Source organism: Kockiozyma suomiensis (genome assembly GCF_038497685.1).
Source record: "Kockiozyma suomiensis strain NRRL Y-17356 unplaced genomic scaffold V2V93scaffold_1, whole genome shotgun sequence".
Classification (NCBI taxonomy): domain Eukaryota; kingdom Fungi; phylum Ascomycota; class Lipomycetes; order Lipomycetales; family Lipomycetaceae; genus Kockiozyma; species Kockiozyma suomiensis.
In genome coordinates, this window is record NW_027117664.1 from 865381 (window position 1) to 891792 (window position 26412).

General features: G+C 46.5%; 15 protein-coding genes across 15 annotated transcripts; 6 read left to right on the forward strand and 9 right to left on the reverse strand.

Moving 5' to 3' along the window:
- Positions 1-21: 21 nt before the first annotated feature.
- V2V93DRAFT_377560 (40S ribosomal protein eS28) lies at positions 22-621 on the forward strand (the record flags this gene model as incomplete). The annotated part of the gene is made up of 3 exons (XM_066911921.1): positions 22-24; positions 357-488; positions 553-621. 3 exons carry the CDS (start codon positions 22-24, stop codon positions 619-621), a joined length of 204 nt encoding a protein of 67 aa, XP_066768626.1.
- Positions 622-1150: 529 nt separating this feature from the next.
- On the reverse strand, positions 1151-2771 carry V2V93DRAFT_362724 (phosphatidylserine decarboxylase-domain-containing protein; the record flags this gene model as incomplete). The annotated part of the gene is made up of 1 exon (XM_066908416.1): positions 1151-2771. A coding segment is annotated over exon 1 (1063 nt), but the record flags the coding sequence as incomplete, so codon positions are not given.
- Positions 2772-3050: 279 nt separating this feature from the next.
- Positions 3051-5334, reverse strand: V2V93DRAFT_362727 (major facilitator superfamily domain-containing protein). The gene has a single exon (XM_066908417.1). The coding sequence runs from the start codon at positions 4948-4950 to the stop codon at positions 3271-3273; it is 1680 nt and encodes a 559-aa protein (XP_066768628.1). The 5' UTR covers positions 4951-5334; the 3' UTR covers positions 3051-3270.
- A 344-nt stretch (positions 5335-5678) lies between these two features.
- Positions 5679-6106, forward strand: V2V93DRAFT_362730 (uncharacterized protein). The gene has a single exon (XM_066908418.1). The coding sequence runs from the start codon at positions 5716-5718 to the stop codon at positions 5962-5964; it is 249 nt and encodes an 82-aa protein (XP_066768629.1). The 5' UTR covers positions 5679-5715; the 3' UTR covers positions 5965-6106.
- V2V93DRAFT_20010 (uncharacterized protein) lies at positions 6040-9121 on the reverse strand. The gene is made up of 3 exons (XM_066906996.1): positions 8623-9121; positions 7381-8546; positions 6040-7093 (listed from the first exon to the last, which is right to left on the reverse strand). The coding sequence occupies exons 1-3, from the start codon at positions 8792-8794 to the stop codon at positions 6116-6118; spliced, it is 2316 nt and encodes a 771-aa protein (XP_066768630.1). The 5' UTR covers positions 8795-9121; the 3' UTR covers positions 6040-6115.
- Positions 9122-9151: 30 nt separating this feature from the next.
- V2V93DRAFT_362732 (fatty acid hydroxylase superfamily-domain-containing protein) lies at positions 9152-10321 on the reverse strand. Its single transcript, XM_066908419.1, has one exon. It carries the CDS (start codon positions 10259-10261, stop codon positions 9329-9331), a length of 933 nt encoding a protein of 310 aa, XP_066768631.1. The 5' UTR covers positions 10262-10321; the 3' UTR covers positions 9152-9328.
- Positions 10322-10836: 515 nt separating this feature from the next.
- V2V93DRAFT_319388 (uracil-DNA glycosylase-like protein) lies at positions 10837-11911 on the forward strand (the record flags this gene model as incomplete). Its single annotated transcript, XM_066907277.1, has 3 exons — positions 10837-11093; positions 11151-11697; positions 11765-11911. The coding sequence occupies 3 exons, from the start codon at positions 10837-10839 to the stop codon at positions 11909-11911; spliced, it is 951 nt and encodes a 316-aa protein (XP_066768632.1).
- A 47-nt stretch (positions 11912-11958) lies between these two features.
- V2V93DRAFT_20329 (NADP-dependent oxidoreductase domain-containing protein) lies at positions 11959-13187 on the forward strand. Its single transcript, XM_066907004.1, has 2 exons — positions 11959-12266; positions 12344-13187. Exons 1-2 carry the CDS (start codon positions 12131-12133, stop codon positions 13051-13053), a joined length of 846 nt encoding a protein of 281 aa, XP_066768633.1. The 5' UTR covers positions 11959-12130; the 3' UTR covers positions 13054-13187.
- On the reverse strand, positions 13072-15003 carry V2V93DRAFT_330686 (cytidylyltransferase family-domain-containing protein). Its single transcript, XM_066907650.1, has 5 exons — positions 14715-15003; positions 14294-14654; positions 13889-14235; positions 13496-13825; positions 13072-13435 (listed from the first exon to the last, which is right to left on the reverse strand). Exons 1-5 carry the CDS (start codon positions 14820-14822, stop codon positions 13289-13291), a joined length of 1293 nt encoding a protein of 430 aa, XP_066768634.1. The 5' UTR covers positions 14823-15003; the 3' UTR covers positions 13072-13288.
- Positions 14987-16350, reverse strand: V2V93DRAFT_362738 (60S ribosomal protein eL19). The gene is made up of 2 exons (XM_066908420.1): positions 16267-16350; positions 14987-15958 (listed from the first exon to the last, which is right to left on the reverse strand). Coding segments are annotated over exons 1-2 (573 nt in total). The 5' UTR covers positions 16269-16350; the 3' UTR covers positions 14987-15387.
- Positions 16351-17143: 793 nt separating this feature from the next.
- V2V93DRAFT_20283 (uncharacterized protein) lies at positions 17144-17900 on the reverse strand. Its single transcript, XM_066907003.1, has 3 exons — positions 17787-17900; positions 17663-17708; positions 17144-17599 (listed from the first exon to the last, which is right to left on the reverse strand). The coding sequence occupies exons 1-3, from the start codon at positions 17823-17825 to the stop codon at positions 17325-17327; spliced, it is 360 nt and encodes a 119-aa protein (XP_066768636.1). The 5' UTR covers positions 17826-17900; the 3' UTR covers positions 17144-17324.
- Positions 17901-17922: 22 nt separating this feature from the next.
- V2V93DRAFT_362746 (cyanuric acid hydrolase/Barbiturase) lies at positions 17923-19521 on the reverse strand. The gene has a single exon (XM_066908421.1). It carries the CDS (start codon positions 19266-19268, stop codon positions 18231-18233), a length of 1038 nt encoding a protein of 345 aa, XP_066768637.1. The 5' UTR covers positions 19269-19521; the 3' UTR covers positions 17923-18230.
- A 136-nt stretch (positions 19522-19657) lies between these two features.
- V2V93DRAFT_362749 (t-SNARE) lies at positions 19658-21012 on the forward strand. Its single transcript, XM_066908422.1, has 3 exons — positions 19658-20037; positions 20100-20741; positions 20801-21012. The coding sequence occupies exons 1-2, from the start codon at positions 19756-19758 to the stop codon at positions 20697-20699; spliced, it is 882 nt and encodes a 293-aa protein (XP_066768638.1). The 5' UTR covers positions 19658-19755; the 3' UTR covers positions 20700-20741; positions 20801-21012.
- A 364-nt stretch (positions 21013-21376) lies between these two features.
- V2V93DRAFT_318974 (cyclin-domain-containing protein) lies at positions 21377-22561 on the forward strand (the record flags this gene model as incomplete). Its single annotated transcript, XM_066907259.1, has 2 exons — positions 21377-22321; positions 22388-22561. 2 exons carry the CDS (start codon positions 21377-21379, stop codon positions 22559-22561), a joined length of 1119 nt encoding a protein of 372 aa, XP_066768639.1.
- Positions 22562-23085: 524 nt separating this feature from the next.
- On the reverse strand, positions 23086-26407 carry V2V93DRAFT_362755 (uncharacterized protein). Its single transcript, XM_066908423.1, has 2 exons — positions 25443-26407; positions 23086-25389 (listed from the first exon to the last, which is right to left on the reverse strand). Exons 1-2 carry the CDS (start codon positions 26218-26220, stop codon positions 23270-23272), a joined length of 2898 nt encoding a protein of 965 aa, XP_066768640.1. The 5' UTR covers positions 26221-26407; the 3' UTR covers positions 23086-23269.
- Positions 26408-26412: the final 5 nt, after the last annotated feature.

Here is a 26412-nt window from a genome sequence, read left to right on the forward strand (position 1 = left end):
TTTGAATTCTTCTATTTCATAATGGTACGGTTTTGGTTTTTTGCTTGATATTTATTAGTTGGTATTGTTTAGGATTGCAGGTCTTGTGAGAATAGGGGATTGCCAGACAGAAGCTGGATTCAAGGGCGATGAGCAAAGGTGTATCAAGTCGAGTAACGCTGCTTAGAGATCGCTTGAAACGCCAGAAATCGAAATGAAGTCTATATGCGAATTTATGAGACCGGAAATTATCTGCTGAGACTTACGAGGAATATGCAACAAGATACAATATCACTCCAACTTCTCTCTTGACCATGAATCCAACAAACAACCCACCAACCTTTAAATCAACATGATAACTAACAGTTTCAACACAGGATACCAAAACTCCTGTCAAGCTCGCCAAGGTCGTCAAGGTCCTCGGCCGCACCGGATCCCGCGGTGGTGTTACTCAGGTTCGCGTCGAATTTGTTGATGACCAGAGCCGGAGCATTATCCGAAACGTCAAGGTATGGTTTTTAATTTTTTTACAAGCTCTTTTGATGATGTGTTTTATTGACTGGGAGTAAATAGGGACCCGTCAGACAGCACGATATTCTCTGCCTGCTCGAATCTGAGCGTGAGGCTCGTCGTCTGAGATGAGTGTTTTAACAAACCAAGAAATAAAAAAAAATCAAATTACAAGGAAAGCAAAGAAGGAAAAGTCGAAATGTTTGTTCTTTTATTATAATCTTATCTTTTTATCAAGGTCTCATTTTCAATCAGGTTTTTTTTTTTCGTTTTTTGCTCTTGGATTGGAAAAAAAAAACAAGAGGAGGAATGGGATCATGAAAAAATTCGGAAATGAAAAGGCATGGACGATGAATGAAAATCAAAGGCAAGAAAGAAGATTTGTGCGATACATATGTAATACTTCTTTTCTTGTGCCTTTAGTATTTTTATTCTGAATCTGTGTGGGTTTCATAGCATGTTTGTATATATAATGCATATACATTTCAATTATACCTACTTTCTTTGCCAAGAGAAGACTCATAATTCTCTATAAGGCGAAGACGTAGAATGAGACCAAAGGCACTGTCAAGGCGTACTAAATCACAGGCTATGCTACGTAACAGCAGTAATTATAGAACGTCCTGCACGTGAATCAGAAAATTACTTTACAAAAGAAATATCTCTAAATGTACATCTCTTTTCACACATTATTTTTATACTGAAATTTTACGTACAAAAATGAAACGAATACAAACAAAAACAAAAGAACAAATACAGAAACCAACAATTTTTATCTACTCGTCAAAAAAACTCACAAAATATCCAATATGCATAATATGAATCCCCGGTCCCGCCACCCTTCATTTTATCTTTTCCTTGCTTTTTTTCGTCACTCTACAACATCACCAAGCGGTTCACCAACTTTGACATGTTGCCCTTCCTTAACGTTGAACCTAAACTTCTTTGGCGCTTCAAATACTAATACAACCGTACTTCCTAGCTCGAATCCACCCATCTGCTGCCCTTTTTCAAGAGGGTATCCACCGAGTAACTTGCTCGCATTGGCGTACGTGGCTTCGTAGCAGACAGGCTTGTCAACGTTTCGGTGCTTGTGGTGCGGATCGTTGGTTTTCAAGTCCTTGTCGAAGTGTACTTTGATGCTTCCGACATTCGTTGCGCCGACTGGCGTCATCGAGAAAAATCCATGTCGCCATCGTCCAAGTAATGCAACGCGCTCGTTAAGCACGAACAGTCCAGATAGTCGGTGCTGGAAGTATGGTGCCACAGAGTACAACTCACCCGCGAAATGACGACGCGTCTCTGCTACCCACGCAGCAGGAGAATGAAACCGGTGATAATCTCCTGGAGCAAGGTATATGACACAGAAAAACATGTCATGATCCGGAAGCGAGGGTTTCGCAATCTCACGGTCGACACGCAATTGCGCTGCCGGTGACGCGCCAAAATTCGCCTTGTCGCCTTCGAGAACCGTCATTTCTTCGTCGCTCGTACTGTCGGACGCGCCAGCTGTCGACGAGGCATCATAGTCATAATCTGAATTGCTGCCGTTACTCCCCAATAACTCATCAAGGGCAAACTGGATCCCATTTGCAGCCGCAAACTCTTTATTTTTCTCCTCCGCCTCAGCAGCATTAATGAATTCGACAGGTAAAGAATCTGACGACGCATTGGGCTCTCGGCCAAGTAAGGCGTCAAGAGAGTACGTCATACCCTTAACTTGCTCGACCTCGCGACCCGCGACGACACCGGAATGCAATATCTTGCCATCGGCAGGGCTGACAAGGGTCGCGTGCGGATCAATAGGTCGAGCGCCAGATTTTAATTCTCGGAAGAAAAACTCGCCCAGATTTCGATAAATTGTCAAGTCATCCTCGGCTACCTCGTCAAGATTGACTCCGAACACGTATGCATAGAAGCGGTACCCGGGACGACGCATCCAGACGGGCAACTCGATCGCGTTGAATTGGCCCCACAATCGCGAAATTGTTTTTAAAGGTAAAGCAGAGTACACGTATACTTGCCATGGCGAAACAGGACGTATGCGCCGAGATGTGGGCTCTTCAGAAGGGGCGGACCCATCAGCGAGACCGTGTCGTCGTCCGTAGTATCGCTCGCCACAGCGGACGACGACAGCAGTGAGTCCGCCCGCGACCGGCACATGCCACCAGCGGAATCGGAAGCGACGGCGAGGACCTTGCTGCTGCTGCTGTTGCTGCTGTGACTGCTGCTGCACAGAAGAGGAAGAGAACACGCGTTTGCCGACAAAAGAAGGGTATGCCCACATCTGACGACGGGAGACCTTTGCGAAGGGTGAGCGCAGGAGGCCGGTTGCGCGGGCGCGGATGCCGCGGTGGAAATGCGGTCTGCGGCGGATATAGCGCAATGAGGCCGGTGGAGGCTGAACGTACGGAGGAGGGGGCATTGTGTAGGCAGATTTGAAAGGAGAGGATGTGCCTGGGAAGAAGTAAAAGATAAGGAGGAGGAGGAAGAGGGGAGAAAGGAGATGAGTTTGCTCGAGCGGCGTTGTCTTTTAGTGTTTGTATTTTTTTATTGCGCGATTTGTCTTTTATTACTGAAAACGGTAAAAATGCATTTGCTGTTATATAATCTACTATCTACTATTACATCCTATACTTATGCACCCAAAAAAGAAAAAGACACTAAAAAGACACTAAAAGACAGTATAAACCAAACAAATATCCATATGTGTATATCCAGCATCCAAACGTAATCCATTGAAACTAAAAATTGATAAAGAGAGTGAAAAGGCAGATTCAATTACGACCGATCCAGCGATTTGTGCAGGACATACTCACGCATCATACCGCAAGTCACAATAACCATGGCCGACAAGAAAATAGCAAAGTAAAAGACACCATGGAAGGCATCGAGGTAAGCCTGCACGACGTCGGCTTTGTACTCCTTCGGGATGAGATCAATTTCCTCGATCGAGTCAGTGACACGCGAGATGATGTCTGCTTTGTCCTCGCCAATAATGTAAGAGTCAAGCTTCTTACCAAGCACGTTCTGGAAGATTGCAGAGGCGACGGCAACGCCGACGGTGGATCCAGTGCCGCGGAAGCCATACTGGATCGCGGTGGTGACGGCCTGCATCTCGGGAGGCACAGCGGCAACCATGGCGATAAGAGTGCAGTTGAGCAGCCCACCAAAACCAAGACCAGCAATCATAATGTAAAGGATCTGAGCCCACTTGGGGGTCGTCAGATTAAAGGTGTTGATGAGGATCGAGCCCAAGACGAGGACAATGGCCGAACCCATAGTCATCCACCAGTAGCGACCGGTAGTGCGCATGACAGTTCCCGAAAGAATAGCACCGATGGCGGATCCAAGAAAGTTAGGAATCATGTTTGAACCTGCCTGAGTGGGAGAGATGCCGCGGATGGCAATGAAGTAGATTGGCACGTAAAAGAGCTGCGCGTAGTTGATCATCATGATGATCCAGTTGGTGAAAGAAGCGCCAAAAATCGAGCGGTCCTTGAGCAACTGGAGGGGAATGACGGGTTCTCGTGCAATATAGAGCTCGATGTAGATGAATGCGGCGAGGCAGACGCAGCCAAAGAAGAAGGTGAAGAAAACTGTCCACGAAAACCAGGGCACAAAGTTGCCGCCAACAGACAGACCGACAAGGAAGAGAACAAGAGTAAAGACAAGGGTAATTGAGCCAGCAAAATCAATTCTGCTGAGCTTATCGGCGGTCTCGGAGGCGGTGTCGCGCTCGAGAGGGATCGGCTTGGTCTTAAGGTTGAAGTGGATTGCGATAGCCGAAACGACGACAAAGGGAACTTGCAAGAGGAAAGCCCAACGCCAGCCGATGGCCTCGGTGACAAAGCCACCAAAGACACCGCCAAGCGAAGCACCTGCATTGTAGAGGACGGAACCTATTCCCTGCAAAAGCGAACGCTGACGGAGGGGCACGAGATCGTTGAGGGTGATGGAGGAGAGGGAGGTGAGACCGGCGCCTCCAACACCGGCGATAATGCGACCAAAGACAAGGAACCAGAGATTATCGGAGATGCCGCAGAAGAAGCAACCAAGTGCAAAGACAGCGTTGGAGAAGATGAGAAGGGACTTGCGGCCAAGGATGTCAGAGAGCTTGCCGTAGAGCGGCTGGCAGGCGGCGACGGTGATGAGGTAGGCGGTCGCTATCCAGGAGACGGAGCGGAACTCTTTGAACTCGGACGATATGTGAGCGAGAAGGGTTGCGACAACTGTACCATCGAGGGCAGAGAGAAAGACACCGATGTAGAGGGAGATGAAAATGATTGTGACGGAGGAGGAGTGGATGGAGGGTTCGGAGGCCTCTAAATCCGCGGGTACGTCGACGAGTTCAGCGGCAGCTTCGCGGTCGAGGGAGATGCCTTTGTCAATGTTGAGGGTGTCTGCATCTGCGAGGAGGGGGATGTCTTCGATGTAGGCGTTGTCGGATTCGAGGGACATTGTAAGGAGGTGATGAGGAGAGACGATATCAGATAGCGATATGAAGAAGAGACGAGGCGAAGAGAAAAGATGAAGCGAAGAAGAGAGTAAGGAAAGAACACAAATACGAGACGAAGATAAAAAGGATAAGAAGACGATATAGCAAAGATAAATAGGAAATAAAAAAGAAGAGGAAAAGAAACGGACTCGGCCGGGCACGTCTACGTCGCCCGCCGCCGCCCGCCCGCACAGTGTTTATTAGCGCCCGGACTGGTCCGCACTTTCTATTTATTTGTTTGCTCTGCTATACTGGAAAGAACATGTTACTTTCAAAAATATGATTAATATTCAGCACAATATTTGCTGCTGTTGAATACAACTAGATACTTGGCCATACTCTCGAGAGTCCTCCACGTAGAGACTCCGGGGATCGCCGGCGAGCGGCGCATTTAAGTTTGGAGTCTGCGGCTCAAATTGTTTTTTTTCTTTTATCGGCAGGCTATTGTATAATCATTATGAGGATGTATCTTTAATAAGATAATGAATATGGTATAATGATAGATATTATTGTATTTGATTTGTAGTGTAGAATAATAAGGATAGTATATATGAAAACGCAGTGCTGATACAAGCAGTTTACTCTACTTAATCTCATACTATTCAGGTACTGTCACCTAGATAAGCGCATTTCGCTTCTTTGTCATTCTTCTTCAACATCACTCAATTATTTTCTATCAAACATCATCATCATGCAGTCCACTCCTCGTTCACGATCAGAGCAATAAAATGGAGAAGCCCGAAAGAAAGCCTGACGGTGGCGGCGCACTTGCGCACGCCTCGTTCTTTTTTTGCTTTTTTTTCCTAGTCTGTGCTTTTCTTTATTTGGCCATTACCAGATTGAGTCCTCGTACTGTTTCTTTCATTTTTTTTTTTCCATTCCAGCTCTCTCGGTTGTTGGAGAATATGCTCTTTTCAATACTTTACTATAAGATTCTATGTCGTAATATAACTCTAAACTTCCCTGATATACTATAATCTAGTTTAATCTACTCTAATCTCACTGACAATCAACATACTGATATCGCTTGTTTTGTTTGCCGAGGTCGGCGTGTGGGCTCACAACCAGTAGTCTACTCCTCATATACATTCATTCGCTCATATACATACACTCAATCATATATATAAATCACGGCCATGTACACTCCAACTCACCTGCCCACTCCTTCCAAAACGGTCTGTAAGCAACTACGCGTCCCTCCACAATCGTCCCAAAATCATACTCTCCCCTCATAACAACTCGCCTCCCACCAATATTCTGCTCAAGCACTTCCACATTAAGCGGACCCCCGTTAACTACTTTCGATACTATCGCTGTATGATCAGGCATACCTGCAATAGACTCCGTAACTCCACCCTCTGCATGCACTTTCTTGAATCGCGCACTGCGAAATTGCAGCACATCTCCTACTCGCACGCTATCTTCGCCCTTTGCCACCCGCGCCTCAGAATCGATCACACACACTTGCACGCCATGAATCAATCCACAGCTAGCCATCGCTCCAATACTCAAAAGCCCATCATGCGCAAGTGTCCAACACTCCCCGTCCCCGACGCAATTACCTATCCTCGCCTCACAAAACTTCACAAGTTGCTCTCCAAACGCCGCCGTCGCGCCCTCGAGATCTTGCTTTGACGGCCTCGGCGGCGGTGGATAATCTATCCTCTGTGCATCTGGCTCCTTCTTGCTGTCGTACCGATCGCTCTCGATTCGAAACTTACACCGACTCAAATCTTCAGGCGACCGCACCGACAACACAACAACTTTCGTTTCTGCCGATGAACTTGAACTGTAAATATACGGCTTGCCATGACAATACCCAGGTACTCTAGTAATCTTTGTGCCTTCACTATACCACCTCGTTTCTAATTCAAGATCAACCTCAGGTGGCTGCCATGGCCGTTTTTCCGCCGCATCTTCATCATAAGATTCTCCTAGATGAACTCTAGGCGGCTTTCGTGAAATAGACGGCGCCGATCGTACGGTGTTAATCGACGTAGGTCTTAGGGCCACCGCATGGCTCTCCTGAGCAAATGGTGACAATCCGCGTTCGAATATCGCGGCGGCCGTCCTTGACGTTGCTGTTGATATTGTATTTGTTCGGTTCTACAATATCGTGAAAAAATTGCATAATGTTAATCAGACTTTCATTTCAAAAGTGAGAAAGAAAACAAAAAGAAGTCAAAATAAAAAAAAAAAAAAAAAGAACCTTGCATTCTGAAATTTCATATCACCCATAAATCATTCAAAACTAACATCTTTCGCTCGCTCGCTCACTCAATCACGCTCTCTACTCGTACATAAACACAGCCAATGCAAAGCTCTTTCACAAATGACTTCAGAAGCAAAAAATAAGGGGAAGAAAATGGGGAAAAAAATCAGAATCCCCTTACATTAGTAGTAGCGGGTTGCGCATATCCATTCCGATATCCATCGCTAGTAGGCGGAGGCGTCATCCCCGTAGGTCGTCCACGTAAACTGGCGTTCTTTGGCTTTGGAGGCGGCGGAGGAGGCTTCTTCCCTACAACGGACATACTTTGCGTAGGACGATGACCAGACGGTACACGCTGCTGCTGTGGTTGCTGCGCAGTGAACCCGGCTGGCAGTGTAGGCGACGAGGCGCTTGGCGCGCCACTACGTGCTCGGCTTATTTCAGCGGCAAAGTTTGGGTACTGTGGTGTCGGTTGCACCATGGGAGTTGTAGGCGAACCCGACGACTCTGCTAAAGAATGCGAGTATCCGTGACCGCGAACAAATGGTTGCTGTTGTTCTTGCGGTGACGGTGCTGCTACTCCTGCTACTGCCGCCGGTCGATACTGTAGCTGCGAAGCGGTAGGTTGAACCGATTGCTGGTCTACCGACTGGACTGGCTGCGGTGGATACTGAAACGCGGGCGGCGCAGCAATGACCGGAGATGGCGTCTGCTGGGGAGCGGGGGGTTGTGGAGCATATCCTTGTACCATTGCGGGCTGCTGCTGTGGTTGAAAATGAGCCGGAGTATAAGCTGGAGCCGGCGTAGGTGCTTGCGGTACCTGCGGTGTCTGCTGTGAGTACGCAGGCTGATATACCGATGATCGCGCCGGTGGGGCCGGCACAGGACGCGTGGACGCAGGTGGGAGTGTCGGAGCAGGACTGTACGACGGCTGTTGCTGATATTGAGGCTGCTGAGGTTGAGGCTGCTGAGGTTGAGGCTGCTGAGGTTGAGGAGAATATTGCTGGTTTGGCGGCGGATATTGCTGAGTTTGAGAAGGATAAGGTTGTTGTGGGGGGTATTGCTGTTGTTGAGGAGAATACTGTGGCGGCTGAGGAGCATACTGCTGTGACTGTCCTTGAACAGGAGGAGCACCAGCAGGCTGTACTACACCAGGTTGAAATTGAGACCGCCAGTCAGGGCGCTGCACTTTTTGCCGTTCAAGAGCAGGTTGGAAGAGATAGGCATAATCTGGAGAAATAGTAGCAGGCGGGGCGTCGGGATGAAATTCGCGGTGCTTGGGCGGGGGCGGGAAAAGCGTCGGATCTTTAAGCGTCGAGACTGGAACCGAAGGCTGCCTATATTCGTCTGTGTGTATTCGTCAGAAAGATTGATTCAAGTTGGGAGCGACAATGCATCCGATAAGAAGGAGAGGGAAGCATACGTGTAGCGTCGGAGCTCTTGGAGTCGGAGCCTGAGCTCTTCGAGCCGAATTTGAAGCCGCCGCTGAACTTACTGCCGGCGCTGAACTTACTGCCGGATGATCCAGAGGAAGATGATTTGCTTCCTCCGGCTTCTGGGTGCCAGCCACCCTTCATAACATCACTGAATCCCATTGCGCGTGTTGAAAAGTAGGACCAGTGAGAGTGCGTACAGTGGGAAATGTGTGCTAGTGGAAGTGTGTGCCAGTGGAAGTGACTGTGCGGAGATGAACAAAGAGAATCGGTTTATTAGCCGAAGAGAGACAGATGCGAAGAAGTAAGAAGATGAGGATTAAAAATATTGGGTAGAGTAGATAGTAGAAGGGGAACAAATGGATAGTGAGTAGATAGTCGATAGTAGAATAGATTAGAAAGTAGAAGAGAAGAAGCAGAGGGGCGGAGTAGTGAGCGGCAAACGGCGCCGCGCCAACCGAGTTCGAAGTCCCTCACAGTTGTTTGTTTACTAGTTCGTGAGCAGTTTGCTTACTATTACACGATTTTATTCGCCCAAAAATACAATTATTGCTGACTCTAAAATATCCTCTGAATATCATGACAAAATGTATAGATTATACGCTGTCTGACAAATTATTACTAGTATTACGATAAGATGATGCGACCCAAAAGACAATTAAAAAAATCAAAGAATCAAAAAAAAACCTATTTACTCTACTCGTTCTTCTTCGCCTCTTCACCCTTCACTTCATTGTCAGCCAAAGGATCCCGTCGACCGATATGCTGCTTATTGGGTCCATTGTACTGTGTATTTAACCACTTATCCCACACGATAAAGAACGGCTGTGAGAAATTTGTCTTGATGCCGAACTGCTGGTGATGAATATCATGGTACGCCGCATTGTTTTGGAAAATCATTTGAAGAGGGTCAAATGGCAGCGCGTACCCGCAGTGGTCATCGACAGTCTTGAGCGTCGAAAACGTGAAGAAGATGAGCGACTCGCGCACTGTCTGGCCCGAGAGCTTCATCGCGAGTCCCGCGCCAAGGGTATCCATCAGGAGACCTTCAAACGGGTGGTTATATAGTGCACCGAACGCATAAGGCACGTAGAGACGATGGTGCCGCGAGTGGAATGTGCGGTAGAGGTATCGCGAGGTGTGCATAGCGCGGTGTAGGAAATACTGCCATGTATCGAGGATGAAGAACGCGAGCAGGATGCGCATTGTGCTGAATCCGTATGAATATAGTAATGACACTAGCGGTAGTGGCAAGAAGGGTAGTTTTTGCGCAAGAACCCAAATGTCGTAGGTTTCCATGCCGGTGTAGTCTGGCGGGTCAAAGTAGGTGAGCGCGATGCCAACGATAGTCTGCACGAGTTGCTGAAGAAGCACGTCGCGCAGCACCTCGTAGACAGTCACCTTGTTACGCGACGACACCTCTGATGGAGTATGAATGCGATACTGAGGCAGGAGATCGTAGACGTCGATTAAGTGGAAGAAGCAGGACACGACCCAGTAAATGGCGACGGTCGAGAAGAGGGCCAGATACTTATCATCCATTATCGACACGAGCCGTGACCGCTCGTGCAGCTCAAAAGCCGGCGGCGGTGAGCTGCGGAAAAGCTCTGGAGAGGAGAAGTTCATCATCCTGAACGCAGAATCGGTCTATATTGAGGTTATTGTTATCGCAGTTCTAACTGTGAAGATGCTAATGTAGTGAGCAAGACCGAAGCCGGCGAGGCCCAAGTCTACTCACGCCACTGCCCGTCATGTGCATTAATGGCATATTGGCATAATTATTTTACGAATATGCGCTTCTAGACGCAGTCTGCCCACTTTCTCACGTGAGATTTGTATTATCTTACATTCTTCTATCCTTTTATTATTGCTGACTTAAGAGCATTGCTGGATTTCTGTTGTGTAGAAGGTGCTGAATTTGTTCTAAATAATGCTGATGTGAATAAAAGCGACATTTGCTCGATCTGCGATAGCTGTGTTTATCAATATATGACACTGAGTTCTTCAATATTTTTCATATAAAAACAATATTTTATTTCTGATTTTATCTTAATCTTATAAGATCAAATGTAAGCTGTATTTAAATAGCATTTTTCTGCGCGGCTGCTGCTGCTGCTGCTGCTATCGTCGCGTATATACGCGTCACATTCGCGTCTATCCCTTCACCATCACTCTCTAGCTCTTTTCCTTTTAAGCTCTTCGCAATGTCTGCCATAACTAAACGAAAAGCTGTCTCCTCACTAGTTCCAGATGCTAAAAAGACGCGACCTCTGACTTCTTTTTTTTCTGCAACGCCTACTGCTTCAAAGTCAACTTCTTCCGTTTCGGCAAATCGATCTACTACTCCCAGTACTTTGACTGCCGTTTCTCAACAGCATTCGAGCTCTGTCACTAAGCCGACGAACTTCGACAAAGATAAATGGGTCGCAAGTTTGACTCCAGAGCAAAAAACTCTGCTTCAGTACAGTTATTCAAATTCTTCAAACCTCTATTTACTATTCTTTAACACTTGAAGCAGGCTAGAAATTAACACACTACACCCGTCCTGGCTCGCAGCTCTCAGTTCTGAACTCACAAAACCTTACTTTCTTTCTCTCAAACGCTTTCTCGTTGCCGAAGATGCGGCAAACCAAAAAGTCTTACCACCTGCGCGCGATGTTTACGCGTGGTCTCGCCTGACACCACTCGACTCCGTCAAAGTTGTTATTTTAGGCCAAGATCCATACCACAACTTTAATCAAGCTCACGGACTTGCATTTTCTGTTCTTGCTCCTACTCCGCCGCCTCCTTCGCTGCGTAATATATTTAAGTGCCTTGCGCTTGAATATCCTGATTTCAAGCCACCGACAGAGAATCGCGGTGACTTGACAAAATGGGCCGAACGTGGTGTCATGCTACTCAATACTTGCTTAACTGTACGTGCTCATAGTGCAAATAGTCATGCAGGTAAAGGATGGGAGCAGTTTACAGAGAAAGTGATTGCGATTGTTGCCGAGAAGTGCAAAAATGGAGTTGTTTTTTTGGCGTGGGGAAGTCCAGCTGCCAAACGCGTCGAGCGCATTGATGTGAGTATACATATTTTTTCTACTTTTTTTCGGAAACCCGTTGAAGTCGAGCTAATTATGCGTATAGAGAAAAGTACACTGTGTTTTGAAATCGGTGCATCCCAGTCCGCTATCTGCCTCGCGAGGCTTCTTTGAATGCCAGCACTTTACCAAGACAAATGCGTGGCTGAGCGAGAGATACGGCAAGGATGAGATCATAGATTGGAGTTTGTAATCAACATCTAAACCCATTTTGATTGTTAATTACAATCACGGAATTTTACGCTTATTTCCATTCTCAACTCCATTAAACTCCGATGAGCTTTGTAAATGTATCGGGTTAGGTGTCACCCTAAACTAGTAGCTATTAAGACCTCCCCTCCACTCACTCCGTCTATCTAATTCTCTTCACAGCACTTCGATTCGGTGGTCTCCCTCAGTGAATTGTTGAACAATGGCATCATCTCTTTCGTTGACTACAACTTTTAAGCTTAACTCTGGTCATGCTATTCCGTGCATTGGTTTTGGTGTTTTTCATGGTCACGGTGAAGCTGTTTCAAATGCTCTAAAAGCTGGCTATAGACTTCTCGGTATCCGCCACATTTTGCTGCTTTTAGTACTCATAGTTACTCAAGATACTGATTTTGCTTTTTTACTATTGATAAAGATACCGCAGATTTCTACAATAATGAAGACGACTGCGGTGCAGCGGTCCGCGCCTTCATAACCGAAACCGGTTGCGCCCGCTCAGATATCTTCTACACGACCAAGCTCTGGAACAATAACCACGGATACACCGCAACCGCTGCTGCAATTGACCAAGCTCTTAATCGTGCTGGCTTGGATTACATTGATCTTTATCTAATTCACTCGCCTCTCTCGTCGCCTTCCGGACGGCTTGGTAGTTGGCAGGCTATGCAGGATGCAGTTGATGCGGGAAAGATCAAGTCGATCGGTGTGTCGAATTACGGTATTCACCACCTCGAGGAGCTATTTGCTTGGGACGGATTCAGAATTACGCCAGCTGTGAATCAAGTAGAGTTGCATCCTTGGCTAGCACGCAAGGAGCTAGTCGAGTACTGCCGCTCCAAGGGTATCTTGATGGAGGCCTATTGTCCCGTAACTCGCGGCGTCAAGTTTACCGATCCAACCATTGTTTCGTTGAGTAAGAAATATGGTGTTTCGCCTGCTCAGGTTCTAATTCGTTGGAGTTTGCAAATGGGATTTGTTCCATTGCCGAAATCTAATCACGCCGAGCGGATCAAAACTAATATTGATGTGTTTGGTTTTGAGATTGACGAGGCTGATATGAAGAAGCTGGATACCGGAAAGTACGAGCCTATTGCTGCTTGGGATCCGGTCAAGTCACCTCTCTAGATTTCTTTATTCATGTAGTTGATTTGTTATTCGAGTCCCTTTTATTATAAAGCAAGTTGTAGAATCAAAGCTATTTACAAAGAACCATAAGAATAGATGAATAATATAGAATAGAGTTCGTCACTCACTAAGAATATCCTACACAAAGCAACATTTCTTTACGCTCGTAGCTGCATACGGACGATAACTTTGAATTATCATCATTATCACTATCATTTTTCCATCACGCTCAGCTCTAGTTCATACACTGTAAAATCTCTTTACCGATATGTCCCTGATTATGCAAATACTTTTGCAATGCCTGAACAAGCTGCATTTGTTCCACAGGCGTCAAGCTTGTCATTGCAGTCGCAAGTACGACATCCATGCCCTGCTTGTGTGTCTATTTTCCCAAGAATCAGTTAACTATAAATCAGAGGAAATCAATGAGTAAAATACTTACGGCGATAAAGCTCGTATAATACATATACGAGAAGAAACCCATTAAAAACTGGCAATCCATGCGATCAGTAATACCTCCGTGTCCAGGAATCGTATCCCCGAAATCCTTAATTCCAAACGTCCGCTTAATTCCCGACGCAAAAAATCCACCGAACGGCGCCGACAATGAAGCGAATGTTGCCATATTAATAACATGGAAGTGAATTGGTTCAATGAAAAAGGTTGATTGGCGAAGTAAAGGTTGAAGAAATTGCGGCACAAGGAAGGTTTGCTTGATAAAGACGGGGTTGGGAACACATGTATATTCGGAAAACGCACTCAGCGAAAAGTCCTGCCCATAACCGTTAATATGACTTACTCTTTAATATTCTGTAAATAACTGAAATCAACATACGGAAGGTGGGCAAATCATGTACGGCCATTGTATCAAAAAGTAGCCCAATATGATACCAATAATCACCGTCATAACCCAAGCGCCAACAAACCCTTCAACAGTTTTCTTTGGCGAGATTTTGATAAGCGGTGTTTTCCCAAAAGTGATACCGCACAGGTAAGCAAATATATCGTTGATAATGACTAGTGATGCCGGCAAAAAGAACCAAAACATGCCAGACATTATGTTCTTGACTATGAAATGTGCTTGTACTACGATGAGGAAGAGGGCGACGTGCGTGAATGCAAACTGCATAAACTGATATTGATAATGGCCTTTCTCCAATGTAGATACAAAGATCATAAATCCTGCATACGTCCTCGTTAGTCTTCTCTATTGGTATGAAATGAAAAATGAATAGCATACCAATAATATAGAGCATGTACGAGATAAACCGATGGTGTATAGCAAACGGGAATAATACCCGATCCACCAACAGTACCTCCTCGAAATAATAAAGCACCGTATCTCCATACAAGTAGTACACCGTCGACGCCAGAAAATACCAATTAAGAGTCTTACTGTACGGTAAAGTCCTCTTACGCGACGGCTCATGAGCCAGGGCAATAACTTCTTTATACGCAAGCAATTGTAGTCCGAGAACGAGAGTGATCATCCAAAAATGACCAGCAGCGAGTAGTACGAAGAACCCGACAATCATAACAACACTCCATGTTGTACGAACAATCAGGTTCTGTATTTTCTTCTCTCGCTCAGATTGTACATCCTAATCTCTAGCGTCAGCACAGCTGTAACTCAATATACACATCACAATAAGATAACATACGGTAACGAGCTCTACAGGGGCATCGACACGCTGTTTCTTTGCTGTCTTTATTGGACTCTTGCTGCTGCTGCTGCCATTCGCGGCTGTTGTCTGCTGCTTTGCTGGCATGTGCAAATTTGGAGAGGTGAGAGTGTAGTCTGTTTAAACCACCAGCTCTGCACAATTATCTGTTGTCGTAAATTTTTTCTGTTAAATATATCAGCTTCAAGTGATACAATTCCTTTTTTCCCCTTCAAAAGAATAATGGGGTGTGATTAGTGAGTATGTTCAAACTGTGGAGAACAGTGTATTTGCAGATAGCGCGGCCGAGAATTGTTGGGCCGATTACGTCGCCGAAAACTCCGGTTCCTCGCTTACGACTAAAACTACTTGCAATAACTTGCGATGATAATAAAGAGATCTTCAGACCAAGTCATTATATATGTATTAGAAAACAAAGCAAAAGCAACGTGTAGATTTTACAAAACAAAACAAAAAAAAGAGTCGGCGTATATAGATAAATACGCAGACGCAATACACATATCTAGAGAAAATCCACGCCAGGTATTTGCTTCCCTTTCTTTTCATTTCTTCCAGTCCATGACTATAGATGTATAATGAAACACATCCCGCTTCTCTTTTTACGCTTTTATTATCCTTCTTTATTCTTCAAACACATCTTTCTCGGTTGCGCTTACTCGTCGTCTCCCTGGAGAAGAGCCTCTCGCTTCTCGTTGATGCGCTGTGCCCGTCTCTCTCTAGCGGCTCTGTTCCGCACACGGCGAGCCTCAGCCTCCTCCTTAAGCGCACGCTCGCGAGCCTTCTCGGCCTTGGCCTTGATAACGTGCTCAATGACCTGACGCTTGTGCTTGAAAGTGTTACCCTTGGCGAGCTGGTAAAGCTCGTGGTAAAGATGCTTGTCGATCTTGCCTGCAGCGCGGTACTTGGCGAGCAGACGACGGAGAACACGCTGGCGGCGCATCCACACGACCTGGCTCGGCATACGGGCGTCCTTGGTACCCTTTCTCTTACCGAAACCGGTGTGACGACCAGCACGCTTAGCCTCAAGATGGGCACGGGTGCGCGAGCGCGAGTGGATGGTGACGGGCTTCTTGATGATCAAACCATCGGAGATGAGCTTGCGGATTCCCTCGCGGCTGTTGGCGTTGGTAATGGCAGTGGCCTCGCTGGGGTCAAGCCAAACTTTTCTCTTGCCGACGTTGAGAACGCTCGCGGCGAGACGCTTTTGTGAAACGAGGTTAGACCTAGATATAGAAGATTAAAGGGTCAGCTTTCCAGTAACCAAGTACTCCCATGATTGGCTGCTATTTGATTTCGAATGGCGATCTTGTTTCAGAGATGGTAGTAAATGTGACTCTTTTCGAAAAAAAAAAGAACCCCTCCAAAGAATCATTAAATATCCGCTGCGCGCTTTATTTTGAGATATCGATGTTCGTCTTGTCTTTTTTTCCCGCTCGAGTTTGCAATTCTGCCAGTACACTTCACACTTCGCAATCAAATAGTGCCAATCAAAAGGCTAAGCCACAAACGTCAGACAAACAAAAGGACATACATGTCGAGTAACTTCCTAAAGTGCTGATGAGAAAGGTTGCTGCTAAACCGGAAGTCTGAAGAAAGAAGAGGAGGAGAAGCTGTGACAACGACACTGTAGCTGCTCACTGCTTCACTGTGCGCTCACATATGAGTGAGGGTTTGGTGTGTGTGGGTGTGTTGCTTGCTGCTTGTGACTGTGTTTTATAAATTGTAGGGTTTAGACCTAATTATGTAATAACCGTATAATCTTATGTTTTAGAGTTTAATTACCATTTTGTCTTAATATAAGTAAATGCTTTTTGATAACATTCTCTAGCACAGCGTCTCGCAGTAAATTCTCACAATTCCAGGATATTCACATACAACAGTTTCAGAAAACATTGTACGCTCAAAGTCATGCCACAGCTCAGGATACTTTTGTACCTTCTCAGATAGCGAGATTTTGCTTAGTAATTTCACATAGGTAAGTGACATCTCGCGTAAAATGGGGCGTAGGTGGTGGATATTTCCCGTATTATTTCGAGATTGTGATGCAGCCTCTGCGAGCAAGGTCTTGAACGAGAACAGAGTGCTGATAAAAACATCTATTGTAAATATCATGATTAGTTGATATATTTCAAGTCAGATCTTGCAACAAAGAACATACAAGGCTGAAAATATCGCAATTGTACGCAACTTTGTAAAGTCGATTCATAACTAACGCGAAGCTCCACCATATCATCTGGTCTGGTTTGTGACTGCCTTGAATCGGCTAGACATATAATACTCACAGCTCTACCGAGCCCGCGGAAGAGAGCATCTAGTAATTTGATGTAGATAAAGACAGCGGTATCTGAGCCTTCTTCCTCATTCGAAAGATACAATAAACATCGAAACAACCTTGGAAGTAATTCTCTGAGAAATTGCCTAAGGCCAGTATTAGAAATCGGATACTCGATATAGTGTTCGATTCTCTTTAGATGTTGCTCGACTTCGATTCGAGAGATATTTGATATCGTAGACAAAGAAACACAGGCAAACCGTAAATCAGGAACAGCATCTAAATCAGACTATCAGAATAAACTCGAGTCCATTAACTCAATCTATAAAGCAACCATAGTCGTAGTTCAATAGCTTCTGACGATATAATTGATGCACTTTGTCACTCAACTGATCAAGTTCAATAGTTGAATCCAACTCCTCCTCTATATCAATGACAAAAGGCGCATCCTTCGATCCTAAACTGCCATTTTGATGCACTGTATTATTTGTGCTGCTTTTCAAACTCCTGACCTCTTCTTTGGCATCTTCATAGCGCACTTTCCAGTAATCTACTGGATCAAGCAGTCGTGAAAGTATCTGCCAGCGATAATCTAAGATATTATGTATCAGTTCGGTAACTCGCACGTAGTTCAACTACCAGATAATATTTAGACCTTGAATTGACGTGTACTTTGGCTTATTCTTGACGATGCTTAGAGCCTGCAAATAATGTTTAACTTGTTAAACCTGACTTGAGGCGTTCGAATCAAGAACCACGGACGAGAACATAGTACATACAATAGCTAACTTCACCCTTTCTGGAATTTGCTTCCGCATTATTAATAATTAAAAAATATTTTTTCAACAAATCAACACGACACTAAGTTGCAGCTTCAGCAGATGTCCTCAAAGTATATAGCTGACAAGCAAAGATGCAACTGGTGTTCACGCGTCGGATACTTAACCTAAACCTGATACTGAATCTATTATAAACAAACCATATCTTCAAATTAAATCTACATTCAGCTGATATCATTTGAGTACTACTGCTGACAGATATTTTATTTCAAAGAGACACCCTGACTGAATAATAATTGCCAATGGCGAAGACACTGAGCCAATCTACTCAATATTAAGAACAGTTGTTAGAAGATCTTGCTTGCAGACGCGTCATTAATCTAATTACAATGTCTCCGCAATATTCGTACACATAAGAAATCAACGTGACTAGTTTTAGCTCAACTATACCTTATACACAACACAAACGCTACCACCGCCCATTGGGCCCTGTCCCTCGGCTCCACCGCTGACGTACACATCAGTCTCGCCCCAGACACCTGCAACCAAGCCACCGACGGCAGCACGCGCGTGTCTGGTTCCCTGGATATCACTATCGGTCATCATGGTATGTCTCTTACCGCGAACGACACCGTCAGTAGACGGCTCGGCCTTGACAAAGATCTGCGTGCGCTCGGCGCCCTCGGGGATCTTTGACGTCAGCTCGAGCAGGACTTTGAGATCGATAGCATCGGCCATGTACCCATGCAGAGCGCGATAAGGATTGCTCGCCTTTTTTGAGCTAGCCAATACAACTACATGACAATTTTCGAGTTCCGCGCCGGAAGAGCACGACGCACGCGAAGACCAACCGACCTCGCCGTAAGAGTCGAGCGCGGTCTTGATTCCATCCTCGGCAACTTCACCCAAAGCAAGCGCGATACCGACTGCGGTTGCCAGGCGCGAATATCCCATTGACTTGTAAGTATCGACAGTGACGCAAGGCTTAGCACTGGCAACTACTTTGGCGGTGGTCAGCAGCGGACACTTGACGAGAACCATGTGCACATCGTCGGCCTCGACCTCGAGTTCCGCCATCAGCTTCTTGACTGTCTCAGCAGTAATTTTTGCTTGCACTTCGGTACCCATTTCCCAGGGCTCAAAGTCGCGCGTGCCGCCCACCTTGGCAACCAGACCTTCGCTGTACTTCTTCGAGCCGTCTACGTTGAGGTAGTCTGCCTCTTTCGTCACCAGAGATACATGAGGCGAGAGAACACCCTCAGTACCGCCGGAGAAGACAGAGATGCCGTGCGAGGCCTCGAGAAGAGGGTCCCAAACGGTGGAAGAGAGCATGCGGGTGAAATCATTGACGCAACCGTTTCCCTCGGTTTTGCCAATGACGGCGACGAGGTCCTCGGGTGCGCAGGACTTGGGGAGCAGCTTATATCCGGAGACGTCACCGGGATGTGCGGTTGTGAATTTATGAATTGCTACTCCAGACATGATAGTACAGTAATGCAAGAAGCAGAACGATGCAGAGAAAGAGATGTCGGGTGCCGATGGTCGAGGTGGAGCCTGTTCTTATCCTGGCGATAAAAGGGATTGAGTTTAATCCTGACTCAAGACCACCGCGGGGCCGAGTCTGCCGTCGGCCGCCAGAACAAGCGTGTTTTATGAGGGATTCGTACCTATTAATATATTGCATCTGCAGTCTCGCTGATAGAGCAAATATAATATAGTTAATAGGACAATGACAATAGACCGCGTTGGTATCAGAAAAGGAAGCGTGTAAAAAGAGATAGTCAAAGTGGCTGGATTATAATGGGGCTGGTGGGTGGCTGGTGAAGAGGCGATCATTTGCCGGGGATTACGTTGTTTATCTCTTACGCACTCATTTGCTTACTTCCCTTTTCTACTTAGAACGTAGCAGCAACAAGGAAGCAACCAACTGTTTTAAAGACGCACCAAATTTACTGGAAAAAACATAGCAATGTCATTTCTCTCCTCGAGACCACAGGGCACGATGGCCAGCGGCAGTGGCGGCTTCTCTGACTCGCCCGAATTCGATACACTTGCGAACCGCCTTTCAAACCAGCTTTTCACGCTGACAACAAATATTTCGACTCTCAATCGGCAGCTGGGAATGTTTGGCACAAAGAAAGACTCTCATCAAGTGCGGGAACGGGTGTCGTCGTTGTCGGAGGACACACGTGAGCTGTGCAAGTCGATTGGCGATGAGGTAAAAGAGCTGCAAGGATGGACCGACGTCACTGTACGTATGATATTCTTTTCTTATTTATTTTGCAGAAAATGAACTGACAGTGCCTTGGGTAGCCCTCGCAAAGATTTACGCAGCAGAAGCTTTCCCGCGAATTCACATCTTTACTGGCGGACTTTCAATCTGTGCAGCGACTGTCGGCGGAGAAGCAGCGACAATATGTTATTGCCGCAAAAACACATCAGCCAGGAGCCTCACAACTGTTAGACCCCGGTGCCGGAGGCCCTGAGTACGACTACCAGCAGCAACAATTGCAGATGCAGGAGCAGCTGCCACAGCGGTCAGTGCCTTCGACGCAGCGCCAGCAACTGCGGATGCAGGAGCAGCAGACGATGGACGTTGTGGCACAAGAGGAAATAGATTTCCAAAACTCTCTGATTGCAGAGAGAGAAATAGAAATCCAAGGCATCGAGCAAGGTATCTCAGAGCTCAACGAGATTTTCAGAGATCTGGGTACGATGGTGACGGAGCAGGGTGTGATGATTGATAATATTGAGTCTAATATCACAAGCGTGGCGGATCATACACAGAACGCGAGCGCCGAGTTGACAAAGGCGTCACGGCATCAGAAGAGTTCGCGAAACAAGTCGTGCTGTTTGTTGCTTGTGTTGGTCGTCATTTTGGCGGTTGTGCTGCTGGCGGTGTTTTTGAGTTAGAGTTTCGAGATGATATATGATTCTTTTGGTGGCGATAGCGGTGTTAGTAGCATATCTGGGTTAATACGATCCGAGATGGGATAAGTTAACGATAAAGATAGGACGAGAATAATGCCATCATATCACCGTTTTTGAGGTTGGTTTATATTTCGGGTCGCTACTAGCCAGTTTTTTGTTGCTCTTCGTGATTTGTTTCTTTTCTATATTGAGATTTTTTGCTCTGGTTTGAATAAGAGTAAGAGCAAGAGCAAGAGCAAGAGCAAGAGCAAGAGCAGAGCAGAGCAGGGGAAATAAAATGAATCCTATACCCTCCTTTAAACCTCCATTGATAACACTATATATATATAAAAATGCCCCTATATTATCCCATTTCGTATATTACGAATTTATACTCATATACTTGCAAAAACTAACTAGGAATAGTCGTAAACAGAGCCCGGCATCTTGTCAGCTGCCCGCGCCCAACCACCGAGCCCACGCTGCAAATCACGGGCCTCCCAATTGTTTTACGCTTTGTATTCGTCTCGAGCCTCGAATCCACACAGCTTCGACTCTCTTCACCACCTTCGCTACCTGTTCCTCTCTCCTCTTATTCCTTGTCTCTCTTTCTTCTGTTTACCCTCCTTCATGTCCCCCCCCGTCGTCTGCTTCTGCTAGACGTCGGCCTCTCTGCTCAAATGGCCGACTTCCCTGGGGCGCCGGCGCCGCCCTACGCCGAGCACTCGGTCTCGCTCCAGCAGCAGCTCTTTGCCCGCGAGCAACCTTTCGATTCAGCCTCCTCGACTGCCACCACTGCCGCCGCCGTAATATCGCCATCGATATCCTCGTCTCTGCCGTCCTCCTCCTCACTGACGACGCCATCCTCTGACTCGCCGCACCTCGACATCCTCAGCCACCCCGTCGCCGAGGTCCTCACCATGATAGCCGCCCTCCTTCAGCGCATCATCGAGGCCAACGACTCCTTATACATGACACACCACGCTCACCATCGTCCGCATCCAGATGGCCGTCCGCGCTCGGGTCTCGCTGCTTCAGTGCTCGCATTTCACGGTCGCAATGTGCCCGCCATCTCCTTACAAGCATATCTCATGCGTATTCTCAAGTACTGCCCGGCCACCAACGAGGTCTTCCTATCCTTGCTTGTATATTTTGACCGTATTTCGAAGCGAGCCAATGCGGGCGATTTTTCAGAAGCAGATCCTTATCGACCCTCTCAGACCTCGCCTCCTTCCTCTACTCTTTCGTCATCCTCATTCTCCGCAACCTCGTCATCCGTTATGCCCGTCGCAATCGGCGCAGCCACGGTAGTGTCTTCCGAATCCATGCATGGCGACACTTCTTCCTCCGTCCCTGCAACGCCCTTAGCCTACTCTTCATCTTACCCGCAGCATGCCATCGAGCCCGGTTCATTTGGCAGTCAAATGAGCCAACCGCAGTCTCCTCTCGCGCACCCGCCTATCGGCTTTACTTCCCCCTCGCCGCCTCCGCCGCCTTCTTTCCCGCCTTCTAGTGACGTGTTTGTTATGGACAGTTATAATATTCACCGACTCGTCATATCTGGCGTCACTGTTGCAAGCAAGTTCTTTTCAGACGTGTTTTACAAAAACTCACGATACGCAAAAGTATGTTTGCCCGTCTCTATTTTTTAGCAGCTGTATAAATTTTAGATTAACCCACTTGCGTCTTAGGTTGGCGGATTGCCTCTCGAGGAGTTGAATCATCTTGAACTGCAGTTTCTGGTTCTCTGTGACTTTAGACTTGCTATTCCGCTCGAGGAACTTCAACGATATGGTGATTTATTGCTACAGTTTTGGGATCGGGAAGTACCTGCACAGAATAAAGGTGTACCTCCTATTGTCTAGTTCTCCTTAATTTGACATGAGGAAAGGCTCGTGGGTTTCCTCTTTACTTTGCATTAATGTGAACCATAAGAATTCTATAGCCCGGTTGGAGCCACGGTTGCTACAGTAGAACACATGGTTCGTTTGTATGACAGCACTACGGGTTCGTGAGAATGTATATTCTGTTTAATAGTATACTCTCCAATAAGGCTATTTCAATTCAACTCTAAATATCTTTCTACTACGTGTATTATTTTACGAGAAAACAGCTGGAGTTTTTTTTTTTACATTTCTTTATACTTGTTGTTTTACCGGTTATTTGAAGTTGTTTTGCTTCTTTTGTACAGCTTTTGGTATATTTTTTTCTGAACTGCGTTCCTTATTTGTGTTGTGCTAAAGCGATTCATGCTTTTCTCTTCTCTTTTATTCTTAAAAAAGGTTTTTCTCTTTTATTGCTTGTGCTCTTCTTTTGGCTTGTTCTTGCGCGCGCTGGGTTATATAGACTGGAATGTGTTTTTGTCTATTGTTATTTTTTCTCTTCTTTTGTTAAGTGATTTGCTTGCGAGATTTGTATCATTATCTTTGATTTCTTCTTTTTGGTATATATTTTCTAATTTAAGATCTGTGTGAATGCCGGAAAAAAAAAAAGATGCAAAAGCCTCGCTCCGACTAAATATTACAAAAAAACGCCATTTCCCTAAATTTGAAAGCCCCACACAGACACAAACATCAACACCAAGCACACCACTTAACAACCCACCACACAATTCTAATAGCAGCCCTAACAAGTCTCAAACACTTGACGACTCCCCATACCATCCACAGCACCAATATGACGAACTTATCAAGCAAGATATATCCGATTTGTGTTGCTTCATTCTTCATAATCTGTCGTCGTCGATAAATAGCGCCTTCTTTTTCTAATACTTCAATCTCTTCGCCTAGTCTTCGCAATTGGAGATTAAGGGTCGTATTAATCTCGGCTGATAGGCGGTCAGCTGCTGATATAGCAAAATCAAAACGGGTGCGGAAAGAGGTCGAGAAAGCACTGGTCAAGACGTCCGTATGCGATGATAACGATGAGAGTATCGTTTTACTTGTGTCAAGAGTTACAGTTCTGAAATGTTGTGACTGTACATCGAGAGACTGTGTAACAGCAGGTATTGAACCATGTCTGTGTTTCTTTCCCGAGTCCGGAGAAAGAGAATCAGGTGGTGCGCACTCAGATAGTCGGCTCAGAGACCGCTGGTAAACCGTGCAAAGAATCTTTGCTCGTTGTCCTTGAACTATAAACTGCGCTTCCAGCCACTGAAGCTCGGCAACTAATTGCGAAAAGTCTGGCGCATTAGAAACAGTCACTTCTTCAGAGGAGAAGTTAGGTGAAGAAGACCCGTTGACAGAGTACGATTTCGTCGAGTACGCAAGCCCGCTTTCTCCATCACTTTCGTCGGCTTGAGGAGGCTGCAACAGCGTCGTCGAAAACGCTGCTGTCGAGCCAGGTGCATGTTTAAACTCAACTTTGGACACATTTGAATCGCGGTACTGCGGTGAAAACAGCTGTTCATTCGACACCCCATGCCGTCCGTAGTTTGGCACAGAAGCCAGATCTGTTGTCGATGACTCGGGAGAGCTTGCAGTCGCTGACTTCGTGCGTGAGCGAGATCTGTGGTGCGAATGGTGAAGAGCCCGAACTTGCGACTTTATTTTCCTGCTTGAACTGCCTGCACCGGTCTCTGATCCTGACATTGCGCTCTCAGCGGATAGTAATCCATCAGGAGACGTTAAATTGATCGAAATTGGACCAGCTTTCTTGGACGCAGGTGATACCGGACGTGACTTGGCTGGTGACGGCGATCGCGTTCCGGGTAGCGAGATCTGCCCTGCTTCAGAGCGTCGCCGACGACCACGACGATGAATATGACTACGATGAAAGCCATGCCTGCGTGCTGAGGTCGCTGATGACATGCGAATAGCGTCTTCTATCAATGCATCAGAGCCTGCTTCAGAGTATACTTGCGACGATGCGTCGCTGTTCGACTCAGAGTAAGAATACGAGCCGTCGTCGGACGTGGATCCATACGAGTCATAGCTATCTTCTCTGTCATCCTCGTCTACAGCTATTCGTCGACGTCGCAAGTGCCCAGAAGTTGAGGTCATTTGCTCGTCCTTGCCAGCACCTGCCTTTGACTGCCGTTTTGCCAGTTGATGCTCAATCTCACGAGTCAATCCAAGACCAATATCAGGTAAGATCTTCAGTCGTCGTCGCGTAGAGCTATCGTCATGACGATGTTTTCTATGCCTACGGAATCGATGTTTTTTCCCATCTTTTGCACTTCGCAAAGCTTCATCCTCCTCAGAGTCTTCCGCGGAGGAATATTCGGATGCTTCATCACTATAGTCATTATCGGCATCAGCTCGTTTTTTACCGTGATGACGATGGCCTTCGGCTTTTCTTCGCTCAAATTCAGAAATAAGTGACGGATATAATGGCTGATTATTCCGATCTCTCATCAGCATAGGATTGCGTTCTCGCCAGCCATGGTCAGCAAACATTTCGTTAACGTCGACCTCCCATACAATAGACCGCGCCGCGTTTTGTCTAGCGGAAGTCGATGCCGGAATAGCGAGAGAAATAGGCTGAGCTTCAAGTGACTGGTTAAGTGATTGGCGAACGAGACGGTTGCGGATTGTTTGTAATGGATTGTAGACTCGGTCAACGCCTGGGTGGTTATAGAGAGCAGATTTGTGAAGAGTTACTTGTGATTGAGATATGAATGCAGCGTGGAGTTCGAGCCACGTTTTTGTTTTCAAAACTCTTCTTTCAGTTGCCGGCGATGGCTCAATTTCTTCTGGTCAATTCGTTAGTGAGATACTAATTACACTAAAAGAGAGGAAATCATACTGATACCAAGATCGGAGGTAATTTTCGGTTTCTTTTTGGAATTTGGATTCGATACCGATCTTGAATCACGCAAGTGAATAACCAAATTTGCTACTCTTGCCACATCCGCGTCCGAGATGTCAATATTATCATCATTGGCGCCAGATCCAGAAGTCGACGGCACGACAGAGGCCCGCTTTGATGTTCGCGTTTTGCGAGGCTTCAACGTCTCTTCGCCAGCAATAGACTCATGCGTAAGTCGTTTATTGCTGCTGCCGCTGCTGTTACTACTGCTAGAAGAGCTCGCTACATATGTCTTGGTACTACTATTACCGGCGAGCGAACTACTCGAGGCGCTAGTAAATACGACTGCCGGTGTCTCCGAGTGCGGCGGTGAAGGAGTAAAGCTCGAGCGACGACTTGTCGGTAAAGAGGGACAAGCCTGAAGGCTCGAGATAAATGACTTTGTGTTTGTGTCGTAATGCCTCGTGCGAGCTGCTGCCGCGGCAGATGTACTGCTTGTAACACTTGCCGAGCCCAGCGGCACGTTCGAAGATCCAGTGGAAGTAGACGAGAAAGTCGTGTAACGCGACAGGGGCGCCAGTTGCTGAGATCCAGATCCAGAGGTATTAGCAGCTTGTAGAGATAGCAAACCGAAAGCCTCAGCATCATCAGCTGCGGAGTCGTCGTTGGTAGTAGAAGACGATTGTCGCGAAGAAGTCGTGGTGATGCGAGTAGCAGAAGACGACTGTTGCAGCGGCGGCGCACGGCGACGCTGCGCCGAGCGCGGGGCGGTCATTTGCAATTCTTATCTGCTGCTTTATCTCCGCTACTCTTTGCAGACTGGCTGCTTTAAAGTGGTGGTCAAAAGAAATAGATAATGAGATTAGTTGAGGAGGAACATGAAGTGGTGAATTGAGAACCGGAGGTTTCCAGGTTTCCTATGTGCGTTATTTTGGTGCCAGACATCCACCCCTCTAGACAAAAGCCC